Source organism: Nicotiana tomentosiformis, chromosome 5 (assembly GCF_000390325.3).
Source record: "Nicotiana tomentosiformis chromosome 5, ASM39032v3, whole genome shotgun sequence".
Taxonomy (NCBI): Eukaryota; Viridiplantae; Streptophyta; class Magnoliopsida; order Solanales; family Solanaceae; genus Nicotiana; species Nicotiana tomentosiformis.
In genome coordinates this window covers 89583124-89597235 of record NC_090816.1, presented here as the reverse complement: position 1 = coordinate 89597235, position 14112 = coordinate 89583124, and the positions used below count along the sequence as shown (strand labels likewise).

Here is a 14112-nt window from a genome sequence, read left to right as displayed (position 1 = left end):
GAAGGGAAATTTTGGATTCTTGATGTGAACAGTTCTGAAATGGATTTATTTAAGATGAGTGAGAGACCGGTTGGGTATCAATTTTAGGTAGTCGGGTCGCTTAATAAAGGGTGAGACGCTTGGATTCAAGAAGCAACAAAAAGGAAACTGATAATTTTAATGATGTGGCACCATTTCAGCCGTTTAAAAAATTATGCATGAGAGTACAGAGGAACTACTAACCTGTGTCAAAGGAACCAGGTTCCTTGACAGAGTTTGAAAATGTAAGCCTCATCCTTTGACCAAACGTGCAATGCATTAGCTACTTGTCTGCTCTGTAATCGTCATGCGTGTCTACCTGTAACAGTATAGAGGTGAGTTAAACTGCGCCAAAAAACACTTTGTAGTTATTTTACTTGTACATTTATTTTATAGCCAATCATCGAGGGACCAGGTTCTCAGCTTGATTCTATCAATCATAGTGCCATGCAATTCTTTTCAAAGAGCTCTCTGCTCAGTGCTTTGGTGATGATATTTGCAATTTGATCTTCTGTGTTGTAGATCTTCACGCATATGAGCCCTTTCTCAACATTGTCTCAAAATCTTCTAGCTGCTGCTTGATCCACAACAATTGAGCACAACAAGAGGCAGCTGCCACATACTCAGCTTCAGTTGTAGTGATTGAGGAACCGGTTTCCTCTATGTCAGCTGGATATTCAGCTGTGCCATTGTCATTTGAATCCTTGACCTAACTCATCATGTCAGGTTTTTCATTTTCCATGTCAATGACTTCACCAGGGATAGTTGGCCATTTTTCCTCTTGATCAATCTTATCATGTGAATCCTTCCCATATGAGTGGTGAGATTCATCAAAGATAACATGTATACTTTCCTCAACACATTGTATCACACACTTTGTGATCCTTGAAGCTTGAGTTGAACAGGCCACGAACCAGGTCCTTCTTGAGCAACTTGTTCAGCAACATGAAACTTACATGACCCGGCCTTCTCTGCCATAGTTCAGCATCATCATCAACAACACTTAGACAACTGAGATCACCACTCTTGTTTCCCTTGTCATAGATTTGGGAGACACTTAACAGGTTGTACTTTAACCCATTCACGTAGTACATATCTTCAATTGAGTGAGAAGGAGACTTCCCAATTCTTCCAATTCCCAGAATGTATCCCTTTTTGCTGCTTCCAAAGGATACACTCCCTCCTTGCAGGGCTTTGAGTGAAAGGAAATCATTTGTGCTTCCAGTCATGTGCTTCGAGCAACTACTATCTATGTACCCTTGTTGGCTGCTCTCTTTCACTGCTCCCTGCACAAGAAAATCAAGGGTTAGACTTAGGAACCCAAACAAGTTTGGGTCCCTTGTAGTGAGGAAAAGGTCGAATTAAACTTCTTTTTGTCCAGACAGGCAGTATATATTTTTTATTGGAAGGACCAGGTTCCTTAGTAGTAGTTACTTCCTTAGCAAAAACTTTGTTTTTCTGTTGAGACCGAACCCTAGCTTTGCAGTTTTCCTTAAGGTTCCCATTGTTACCACAGTGAGTACAAAGCCAATTATCGGGTATAGTAACATACTTGCTATGAGGGTTGTAGGGAGTCTTTTCCCTTTGAAACCCAATTCTCTGCCTATTTCCCCCATTGTTTATGTACATGGCAGTGATAGCATTAGAGGACCAGGTCCATTTGAGTGATTTTTCAAGATCACTCTTGACTCTTCCTAGTTCCTCCTGAAGTTGTTTGTTCTTTTCAAGTTCAATACACAGTCTAGAATTCATTGTCTTCATCTCTTCTTCAAGCCTAAGATGTGTTTCATTAGCAACTTCCTTACCTTTGTGAATAGTCTCATGCCTACCCTCTCCTTTCAGTTCCTTAATTGTGTCATTCAGATCAACTACTACTGCTAGTAGATCATCTCTCTCAAGCTCAATGTTAGGAACTCGTTTGGTCAAGACATCTTTTTCTTTTTCAACACTCTCAATGGTTTCCTTCAAATCTACCACAATGACTATTAGGTCATCTCTAGATTGTTCTGCTTCTCCTAATTCCATAATTAGAGCATTTTTATCATTTATAAAACTTTGGTATGCATATATTAAAACATTTTCCAAAGACAAGAGTTTTTTTGAAGAATAAGATTTCAAATTTCTCCGAACATCCAGAAAATTTACCTCATCATCGTCGTCTTCATCTTCATCATCATTAGACTGGGCCATCAAAAAAAAGATTGAATCATACTCAGTTACTTCATTTTCCACTGCCATCATTGAACTATCACCATGATCGTTTTCTTCTTCAGATTCGCTGGAGGAGTCTCCCCATACAGCAAGAGCTTTCTTTACAACATTGTCAGCATCATTCTTTCTCTTGAAGCATTTATCAGGAACCGAGTTCCTCTTGGCTGCTTTGTCAAAGTTGTTATTGTACTAATCTTGCTTTAGGAGAGGGCAATCTTTGATGAAGTGTCCTGGCTTGCCACAATTATGACAGAGGTCATAATTTCTTGACTTGCTGGAACTTTCCCCTTTTGGAATGCCTCCATTCCTGTGAACCATCTTCTAGAATCGTTTTGTCAAGTAAGCCATATCACCATCCTCACAACTTGAATTATTGATGTTCGTCTTGAGGACTAGGTTCTTCTCCCTCTTGGGATCCTTTCATTGTCCTTCTTCTTCTTCATTTCATAAGTTTTCAAATTTCCAACAAGTTCATCCATGGTCAGCTCCTGCAGATCTTTTGCTTCTGTGATAGCATTTACCTTACTTTCCCAAGAGCTGGGCAGCACGCTGAGGATCTTTCTCACAAGCTTGTTTCTGGGAAGGATTTCACCAAGAGAGTGCATCTCATTGATGATGGAAGTGAATCGAGTATGCATATCTTGAATAGATTTATCGTCCTTCATTCTGAAGAGCTCATATTCAATGGTGAGCATGTCAATCTTGGATTGCTTCACTTGAGTGGTTCCCTCGTGAGCAGTCTGTAGAGCTTCCCATATTTCTTTTGCAGATTGATAGGCAAATATCATGTTGTATTCATCAGGACCTATTCCACAAACTAGAATTTTCTTAGCACTGAATTTTTTCTCAATGACTTTTCGATCAACATCATTGAATGCCTTTCTTGTCTTAAGAACTGTCACAGCTGGATCTCCAACCTTCTTTGTAGGGACAAAGGGACCGTCACATATAACGTCCCATAACTCGGAGTCTTCAGCCATGATGAAGTCATGCATCTTTGTCTTCCACCACCCATAGTATTGACCATTGAACCTAGGTGGCCTTTAAGTAGACTGGCATTCTTCGAAGTTTGGTGGAGCAACCATAAGGATCCTTTCTAGGTGTTAGCCAGATAGAAAGAACCTGCTCTGATACCAATTGATATAATTCAAGGGTCCACCAAACTGTGTAGAGAACCAGGTTCTCTATCAGTTCCACCAGAACATAAGTTCGCACAGAAACCACGCACATTGCAGTAGGTAAATGACAAGAGGAATTTTACTTGGAAAATTTCCAGCTCAACGGGATTAAAAACCACGACCTACCCTTGTAGGATTTCAACTTCAATACTGAGCAACTTTAGATTATAACCTATTGTAACCTAGGAATTAACCTCTTAATCCCTCACTAACTTGTAACACTCTATTACAAGCCACTTTGTAATAACTCTATTACAAAGACTTTAAACCTAGGAATTAACCTCTTAATCCCTCACTAACTTATAACACTTTATTACAAGCCACTTTGTAATAATTCTATTACAAAGACTTTACAACTCGACTAATTTTAGCCAAGACACAAACACAAGGGTTTATGATTTACAAAGGTTTCCCACACAATGCTTCTAACTAAGCTAAGTAGGAATTACAAGTAAATAACTTTAATAAAGGTGCAACACAACTAAGGACATACGATGACTCAATGCTGGAAACTGGTCCTTTGTTATGTTGCTCTTTGTTCTTGATGCCTTGAAGGTCACTTGCAGGTTGGCACAGACTTGAGAGAATTTGCTTGATAGATTCTGAATTGTGCCCGAGTTGTTTTTCCTTTCCTTTATGTTAATATTGCATAAGTGACATCACTTGAATGATGTAAGCATGTTTGGTAGAAAGGCATTCCCCATAAAGTGACTGCTCCATTGTTTATACTGTTACGTGTGTGCAGAGGAACAATTGCAGTCACTTTATAGTTGTGGGGAGTGGACTGGTACTGTCAGCAAGGGAACTGATGTCGATCTGTTTCCCCTATTATTTCTTTGACTCTGAATGTTGGAGCATGTCTCAGACTTGAGACGAACAATCGCAGTCACTTTACATCGGTGGGGAGTTAACTGGTACGGTCAGCAAGGGAACTGATGTCGATCTGTTTCCCATGTTGTTTCTTTGACTCTGAATGTTGGAGCATGTCCCAGACTTAAGACGAACAGTTTCAGTCACTTTACATCTGTGGGGATTTGACTGGTACGGTCAGCAAGGGAATTGATGTCGATCTGTCCCCCCTGTTATTTCTTTGACTCTGAATAATTAAACTACGTCCCCGAACTGAGACTTGCTATTCTTTAATTACTTGAGGATGTGTATCAGGTTCCTTATCTGGTTCTTGTCATTAAGTTTGTTAGATCATCAAAATATAACAAGGTATATATAACCTATCAAAACTGTAGCAATTGGTATAATTCACCTATAGTGAATCTTCGTACTTAATAATATTCATTTTTTTTTCAAAATATAATTTCTGCAGATATCAGATATGGACGGATCCCTCACTCTATCATTTGCTTCTCCAAATCTAATAGGCTTTTGAATGTGTTCAGATTGCAGCAATACCACCAAGTGCAAAACAGTCATCTAGGTTCATGATGAATCCTTCTCCAGCATCCAGGTTCATTATTATTAGAAGATAAAGAGCACATTTAGGGCTAGTTGTTGTTATTTGTTGTGTATCAACTCTTCTAAGGATGGGTCAAGTAAACATGAAAACCTGTGGGTTGCTTTTGTAAGATAATCTTCCTGAGTTTATGTTTACCCGAAAAACGGATAAAGTTGAATTTTTACGTAGTTATAAGGGTATGTGATATAATTTGATACAAATCATAATGGTAAATAGAAATATCGAATATTGACTGTAAATGATGAAAATAAGCAAAGTTGAAAAGAGGATAATTTGTGGATTAAGCAAAATGAATCAATCTATGAGGCTAAAAAAGGATAATTCTTCAATATATGAGTGTATAATATCTGAGTTACAATGTATGCCAAACTTGATGCTTTACATAAATATAGTCATCCCTCTTACAGTGGAGGGATCCTACTTTAGATATAATTAAAAATACATAGTGGGGAACCCATGATAAATCATCTTTTCCTTAATTCTTGCCGAGATTCTCTCCCTTAGTGCGGTTGTAACAACTCTTGTCTATGAGCTCGATCCTGACCGGACTCGGTATATGTCAGTTTCAAAGTTTAGACCTCTATGTAGGTTCGAGCTCGATGTTAACTCAGGGCCCAGTATTAGGCCGGTATTGGTTGGCCTTTGGCCCTTAAGCTCGATTCCAACGCTTCTCATCATAGTTCGATTTGGACTCGAGCTCGATAATTACTGCGAGTTCGGTATTTGATTTGTCCTTGAAACTCGAAGCTTGTTTGTACCTTTTTCGGATCCCATATCGATATTACGAATACTTTCTTAGGTCTATTGTATTCCCATCTTGATCAGTCGTACGAAGGCTGAAATCAGTTTTGACCGTATACAGATAGTCCCTTCGTTTCTCGGGAAGGATGTGGCAAGAAACAATATGATTTCCCAATGGCTCGATTGGATATACACTGACGTTTTCATCGAGCCAAACCATGACGTACGTGATAGATGTCCTGTCGGTTCAGTTTACCAAGGCATTTAATATGTGTCAGACGGTGGTCGGCCACTGCTGATATTGAACTGCCATTTGCTCAACCTATAAATAGACCCTACGTTTACCATTTATCACTTTTACATCTTCAATCTTCAATCTCCAACTTTTCCAAGTTCTTTCTCACATCTTCTGAGTTCATTCGTAAGTGTGATTTTTCTGCAAATAACTTTATTTTGTGATTTTCACTGCAAAATCTTTCTTCAAAACACCACATCTTTGTCATATCCTTTTATTTTTCATCTCTAAATCAAAAATGATAAAAACATCTGAAACCATTCCTCAAAAAGAAAAAGCTTCTTCTACATAGCGTGCCGTCGACAAAACACCGGTGGAGCCATGGCCTAAGGAGTATGTTCCTGGGGCGTATGTTGTTACCTCCGATGTGAGCCAATATCGAGGTATATGTGCTCGATAACCGAGGGGCATCTTGAATAGCTGAGGAAAGACTGTAACTGGGGAAAAATAGAAGTGATAATCCCGGCCTCCGAAGAAGATATCACCACTTATATGAAAGGGTTTTTAAGTGTGTATACTTACCCTTTCACACTGAGCCCCCTCGACCCTATCATCATTGATTATTACCGCCAATACTGAATAACCCTAGGCCAAATCCATCCTTTATTTTGGCGGATTGTTATTTTGATTCGTTTATTCGTGAACAAGATCGAGGTGATGACTTTCATCCTCGACCACCTCATTTGATTGTATAGCCCCCGCCTCTTTCAAGGCGGGTTAATAAAACATCAACGCCGGGCCACCAAGGTTCTGTTCTCGAGTATAGACGAGGACAAGGATCGAGGTTGGATAGGTAGGTTCATTCAAGTGAGGACTTTGGATCTAATACCGGCCGAGAAAATGCCATTTTCCGAGGAATGGAACATGAAGCGTAAGTGTAACTGCTGTTATCTCCTGCTATTTTGTTCCTTCGTTTCTTTCTTACTGATATCGCCTTTTGTGATGCAGCGGTTCCTTGGATGCCCGGTGCAGTTCCTGACCTTAAGAATTGGGTACGGGACCTGGCTTCGACCACTTAATACGCCAAGCGCTCATGACGTGATTTGTCAAAGGGCCGATGGGAGGCCAAAAATCACGGTAAGCCTTTTTCTCGTATCTTTGATAGTTCGAACAAAACATTTTCCATATACTTAATCAATTTTTTATGTGTAGGCCCGGGCAAAGATGCGATTTTGAGGCCCCCGTCCGGCGAGGAAGAGGCTTCGGCCTTTGTTCCAAAACTAGTGAAGCATAATAAGAGAAAAATGGCCTCTACTTCCGAAGATCAAAAATTGAAGATGAGGACGGCTCATAATCTGAGGAAGAATACCATCCATTTGAGCGAAGAATCAGTTCGGCATCCAAGGGATGAACACGAGGAAGAAGAAGACGACGGGTCCGCACTAATGACCCGAATGAAGAAAACCATCGATGCCCCAAAGGCAGCTGAATCGATGGTGGTTTATGAAGCTACGCCCCAAACTGAGGAGATATCGGAGAAAGATTCGGGCAGAGTCCCCGAATCATTAAAGATCGAGGATGCTTCCCACGGAAGTCATCAAACGGTGGGTATATCTGAAGGGGTCGGTCCTGAAGCTCTCCGAACTGAGGAGAACGCCCCGAGCGAGTCGCTCAGGGCAATAGTAATGGGAGACTCGCCCATTCTCCCTGCTTTTTCCGAAGGGGCGATTCGGGAAGCCCAAGCTTTTGGGTCCCTCGATATAAACCGGTCTCATAAAGGGTAGGACCCTTTCTATGACTAGTTTACTGGTGTCGAGGATGTTGCTGGCCCTAGTGATGTGTCGAGCCTTTTCTGTGAAGTGCAACAAGCTCTAAATCGGGTAATCTCTAACTCCCTTCATTGATATTACTTATGTTTGCTATTCTTCTCTAACTTCTTTTCTTCTTTCTTACATAGGCCACAACGTTCATTGAGAAGCATGTTCTCGGTCTCGAGCTGAGCTGCGTCAGTATGAGGCCGACCTCCGACGGGTTACGGAGGAGAGGAACGCCCTTAGACTCCTCTTCGACCAAATGGAAGAAGAAATCAAGGACCTCCGAGCTGAATTGGCCAAGGCTCAACAAGACCAGACCGACCTGACCGAGCAGGTAATCGTAATCTTAAAAATCCATGGGCTCGATTCTGGAATGATGGCTAATATTTCGATCTCACAGCTGCAGCAGAAGCTTGAGGTGATTGGGAAGCTTTGTGAGGAGGTCGATATGATAAGGGCGGAGACCTTGGGATGGAATGATGGCATGGATCGTCTTGCCGCAGAAAAAGAAATGGCTCAAGCCCAATTATCATCGGCCAAAAACTAACTTCAAAGCATGAAGGAGAAGAGCTCGATTCAAGCAAGAAAAATAGAGGAGCTCGTGGCTCGGTTGGCCTCCGAACTTGCCAAGGCCAAATCTGATGCCAAAAAAGCAAAGGCCAATGCGGATGCATTCGTGGCCGTCTATCGGGCCGATGCTGAAGCTTCTCAGGTACAAGAAGGAGAGCCAGTCGAGACCGCTAAAACTCGAGCACATTTGGTTGCTGAATTTGTGAAATGCCAATCTCGGAGGGTGACCCTCGAGGAGATCCATGCTCGAGGGTTCGATCTCACTGAAAAGATAAAAAATTCTAAAGAGCTCGAAGCCGATGTTAAAGCCTTGGCTTCCAATAATGACGATGATGATGATGATGGGAGCGGGAGTGGGTCCGAGAGCGGGGAGGAGCCCGATAGAGAAGAGACCGCCCCGAGAGATAACCAAGAAACCTAGCCCTCAGTTTATATTTTGGTTTCTTGTGTAAGGTCATGTTCGGACGTTGTAAACACTCTTGTATATATATATATATAAAGATCTTTTGTTTTCCCGATTTTCCTTTGTTTTATTCTCTGCCTTGTGAAGATTTTGTTTTAGTTATTCCTTATGAAGGTTTTCATAAGGCTTTAGGCAATTTGATTAAATTCGAACCTTGTAGCCTTTATAACCAAGTGAGCGCTTGCTCAAACTCGAAGTGATGTAGCATGTAGGCTTATTAGTCAAGTAAGTGAATCGAACTCGAAGTAATGTAGCCCGTAGGCTTAATGGTTGAGTGAGCGATTGCTCGAACTCGAAGAAATATAGCCCGTAGGCTTAGTAGTCGAGTGAGTGATTGCTCGAACTCGAAATAAGAGTAGCCCGCAGGCCTAGTAGTCGAGTGAGTGATTGCTCGAACTCGAAAGAAGAGTATCCCGTAGGCCTAGTAGTTGAGTGAGTGATTGCTCGAACTCGAATTAAGGTAGCCAGTAGGCTTAATAGTCGAGTGAGTGCCTTTGCTCGAACTTGAAGAAAGGTATCCCGTAGGCTTAATGGTTGAGTGAGTGCTTGCTCGAACTCGAACTGATGTAGCACGTAGGCTTATTAGTCGAGTGATTGATTAGAACTCGGAAGTAATTTAGCCCGTAGGCTTAATAGTCGAGTGAGTGCTTGCTCAAACTCGAAATGATGTAGCATGGAAGGAAAACGGGTTATTTCCCAGGTATCCAATATGACTCAGTACAAAGCGGACTTCAAATGGGGTGTAATTCCTTCCAAGTTCGAGGCTCAACACGTGTGGAATCAAAAGCTCATTGTAGATAGAGAGACCAGAGAGCCTGGCAGGTATCATTCTGGGCATATGTATTACTATCTTTCTTTGCAAGAAGATGACTTAACCAGGGATTACGCAATGATTACCCAACTCTTGGCTCGATCGATCACATTCCCAAGGTCGCGCATGTCGAGTAGCAAGTAAGTCATTGCCAACTTTCTTCCCTCATCGTAGCCCATACCCTACCAGTCCCAGAGCCTCTTCCTCATCTTTCCTTCCAACTCCATCAACCCTTGCTCTAAGTATTCCAACCTTTCTATTGACTTGTTCGCGATGTCCTTCCATTCCTTTATTGCTTCCTTGTCTGTCTTATGTTGTTCTATATGTTTGGCCTCAGATTCAAAGACTGATTTGCACAGCCTTTTGTACTTTACCTGAGCCTCGACCTCTTTGTCTATGATCCTTTCTTTTAACTTGATTCCCGGTTTGACATCCCTGGTTATGTTATCCGCTAGCCATGACAGGTAGTAGTACATGTGTCCAATGTGATATATGTCGGGTTTCATGGTCTCTCCATCTATAATGAGCTTTTGATTCCACATAGGCTGAACCTCAAACTTGAAAGGAATGACATATCCTTTGAAGTCTGCTTTGTAATGAGTCATAGTGGATACCTGGGGTATAACCTATTTCCTCCCAGCTTGTTTCATCACCCTGATTGGAGCATAAGGGTAAATGCCCTGCAACCCGATCAACACCAAATAAGTGGCCTTCTTGGATCGGATTATAAACTTTTTTCTTGAAAACCACTTGAACATCTAGTTTACCTGTTCATCAGTTAGATTGCTGAAAAGGCGTACCCATCCTTCAACATTTGCAGGCTTTGCGAATCTATCAAGAGCGAATGTCATCTTTTTTGGATGATAACTGGCGATGTAATCATTCAATGACATACGAAGGAAATCTTGACGGTAGTCTCCTATTTAAAAATGTTCTAACAACCAAACCAGTAGCAGAATATTGCACTCCTCAAAATACCCACCCCCATGCTTGCATCGATCTAAGGATCGGTACATCTCAGTTAGTATCATAGGAACAATAGTATAGTTTTGTCCCTCGATTCCTTCCATCATCGTCCAGGCGACCATGGCTAAATGAGTGTGAATTTTTCCTCCTTGCATTGAAAACATTAGCAAACCCAGAAAGCAAAATATGAAGATATAAACTCAGCGATGAACTCATCCAACGGAGGTGATAGCCAATTCCTCATAATGCAAACGATACGATATGTAGTGTCTGTACCGTTTATATAGAAAGTCAAAGGGTATGTAGGACTTCTTCAAGCAACCCAACTCATCATTCTTCCTGAACCCAATCATTTTTCAAAAAATCATGTGGGGTACGATTTTCTGGCACTTGCAGACCCAGACTATCCCATGGAAGTTTGGCGAAACCCCTAATTTCTTCCAAAAGAGGAGTCATCTCCATATTTCTGAACCGAAAGACGCCCTATTTTCATCCCAAAACATAGTGGCTGCGTCAATTAGTTCTCTACTTGAACGGATGTCCATCAAGGATCGTAAATTACCCGGTACCCTTCTTATATGATTTCTGTCACACGATGCGAGGTCGTTCCACCAATCAATCGACAAAGGTGGGATGTTCTGGACCATGCCAAACCTGGAAATTTCGTGCCTCATTTTGTGCAACAAACAAAAGAGTTAGCCCTTCCCCCTCCTGATTTTGATTAATTACGCGATAACAATCAATATGATGGCACATTTTCTCCAAGTAATGCACATAGCATGAATGTGACCCTCGGGATTCTAGAGATCCCTTTGGACAGGGTTTATCTAAACGCATTTAATATGCCATGTGTATTTTATCCATCCTAGGTTTAGCACATTTTCAATCAGAGTATGTTTCTAGATGGGTCTAGACTGATACTCTCAAGCGGACTACTTGAGCGGGAAAGGTACGAGACCGTCGACTGCACCGTTGATCGACTAGTCTACCACTAATAAATCTTTCCGATTTGACAAGGATACGGAAAGCGCGGACACTCATCAAGTGCCGCTATGATGATAATAGGCACGAGTGGAATATGATGTTGAAAGCATGCTTATGCGAAAGTGATACATGTAGTCAAGTAATTTACATGGTGAAAGCACACAAAAGGCAATATTAAATAATGCGATAAAGTAAACAAGAGAGAAAGGGAAAAGAAAGGACAAAGAAAAAGTTAGCATAAAGGAGTTCGAAAAACATAATTAGATTAAGCAAATAAAGGAGATGTGGAAAGGAAGCAATTTCGAACAAATAAAGGGGGTAGGAAGAGGGAGGTACATGAAAGAAGTCAAATAATGCAATAATCCACACAAACAAAATTCTTCATGGTAAAAGCCTAATTATATCCCCAGCAGAGTCGCCATGCTGCCACTTCCCATTTTCTCGCGAAAGCGGGTTTCGACATGTGACAACTCTTTTAAATGGGTATCAAAGAGAAGAGTCACCACCTAATGATTTTTAATGTGCGTTAGGGTACCTATTTGCGAATAACTCTGGTTTTACTAGTCCGCGTCACCAAAGATCCGATAATAGTTCAAATTATTTCGAAAAGAAGGTGTAAGACACTCCCCGAGGTCCACAAATGTGGTTCCCAATCGAATTTTAAATAATGTGGGATCATTGATTACTAATGTAAAATAATTAACTAATTAATGCTAAGTAATTAGGCGTGCGAATTAGCTATCCCAGATGGAAAGAATAAAGGAAACAGTTAAGGTGATAAAGAAAGAAACTGTTTAAGACGGTTTAGAACGTAAAATTTAAAATAGAAAAAATACTAAAGGAGAAAGAGGAATAACCAACTGAACTGCACATATGATAAAGAAGATCTTTAATACATGAACGAATTTTCAATTTTAACATAACGAATGGACACGTGGAAGAAAAGCCAAACTAATTTTATAAACAATATAACTTGAATAAAGTGAGCCCGTTTGGATTGGATGAATTTATGTAGCTTTTAAGCACTTAATTGCTTAAAAATACTTTTTAAGTGTTGAAACTTGGTTTAAAAATAAACAGTTACATGTTTGGATATAAATGCTGGAGCTGAAAACAAGTTGTTGATGTGTTTGGTAAAAATGTGCTTATAGACACATTTTCTGTTATAAGGACTAAAATATCCTTATAATCCATTTTTAGTGTTAACATCTTTAAGAATATTTTAGTCCTTATAACAGAAAGTGTGTTTATAAGCATTTTTTTTTTTACCAAAAGTTGAAGCAGCTAGTCAATTTTAAAAGCAGGGTCCAAATTCGAATTTCAAGTCCGTCCCTCAAGCAATTAATTAGTATGGAGAGGATCACATAATAAAGCACTTACACTTAAAAAAAATATATGTGGCTGGCAAATTTCTAAATCAGATTATGTAGCCTAGGAATAAAAGATCACTTGCACAACTAGTCAAGATTAAAAGTAGGAGTTATATTAGTTAATAACATATTGACAAGGATACCAACAGGAAGACAAATTCAAAGGCATATGCGTATGTTTTATCTTAACCAAAAATAAAATTATCCTTGCTTATTTACCAGTCTTTTTAAAACTAAAGAGTAGTACAATGAGAGAGGATCCGTTCTTAAAATCTCACGTGATTCTGAAGAAGAAGAAGAAGAAAAGTCCTATAATGCAGCCTTCATGAAATTCTTTACAACCTCATTAGACTACTAAGTTCATTTCAACAGTACATGAACCTTAGAGTGACGCAACGCTGAATAAGAAATGTTTGGACGACTTCTAAAATGTTCACAAAGACTAAGGACAAATAAATTAAACAAGATTAAGTCCTAAAGAACAAACTGGTTAAGATCCTAAATTTATGCAAACACACAATAAAAAAAACTAGTAATATCAATGGATCAAACATTATGCACACCATAAGTTTATGCGTAAACATATACAAACAAACTGGTTTAAATTCTAAGAAGAAAAATTCAGATAAACGAGGCCCCAAAAATTGACTAATAGAGACATGATACAAGAAATCAAGCTAAAATAATCGAAGAAAGTGTGATGACATGATAAGTCATTTATAGTTTTACCCTTCATTTATGTGTTCCGAGCCTCATGGTACTGGGGGCAGCGACGGGGGCCCAGAAGCGAGAGTTGACATCTTCCACTCTATCACACTCTTCCTAGAGCGCCTAGACGTCGTCCTCGGTTGATGTAACTAGCTCAACAGATTGAGTAGTGTGTTAAGCTGATGAAGGTCATCGTCTTCTACGTAGAGAAGCCCCTCCATCACTGGCTTCCCCATCATCATCAATCACCACGGTGTCTGCAGCTGACTCGGGCGCAGCGCTCTTCACCTTTTTATTTTTACCCTCGGCCGTAGAGGAACGTTGTCTTTTTTGTTGTTTGTTCTCCGGCCAGGGACTCCGAGAGGAAGCACCCACATCAGAAACAGATCCGACGACACCGGTTTGGGTGAAGGCCTCATGCAGCAACCTCGCTGCATCTGTGGGATCGGTCAAAACGTCTTCCTCGGGAATGGTAACAAAGCCCTGCAGAAGACCAGAATTAAACAAAAGGAAAAGTTGGTGAGTTCTCTTATATGTGAGATAAAGAACAAGATAAGCTCGAGAATCAACTT

At 40.5% G+C, this 14112-nt stretch overlaps 2 protein-coding genes across 2 annotated transcripts; both read right to left on the bottom strand.

Moving 5' to 3' along the window:
• Positions 1-544: 544 nt before the first annotated feature.
• Positions 545-2534, bottom strand: LOC138892764 (uncharacterized). The gene is made up of 4 exons (XM_070176500.1): positions 2501-2534; positions 1453-2393; positions 933-1304; positions 545-727 (listed from the first exon to the last, which is right to left on the bottom strand). Exons 1-4 carry the CDS (start codon positions 2532-2534, stop codon positions 545-547), a joined length of 1530 nt encoding a protein of 509 aa, XP_070032601.1.
• An 87-nt stretch (positions 2535-2621) lies between these two features.
• On the bottom strand, positions 2622-3224 carry LOC138892763 (uncharacterized). The gene has a single exon (XM_070176499.1). It carries the CDS (start codon positions 3222-3224, stop codon positions 2622-2624), a length of 603 nt encoding a protein of 200 aa, XP_070032600.1.
• Positions 3225-14112: the final 10888 nt, after the last annotated feature.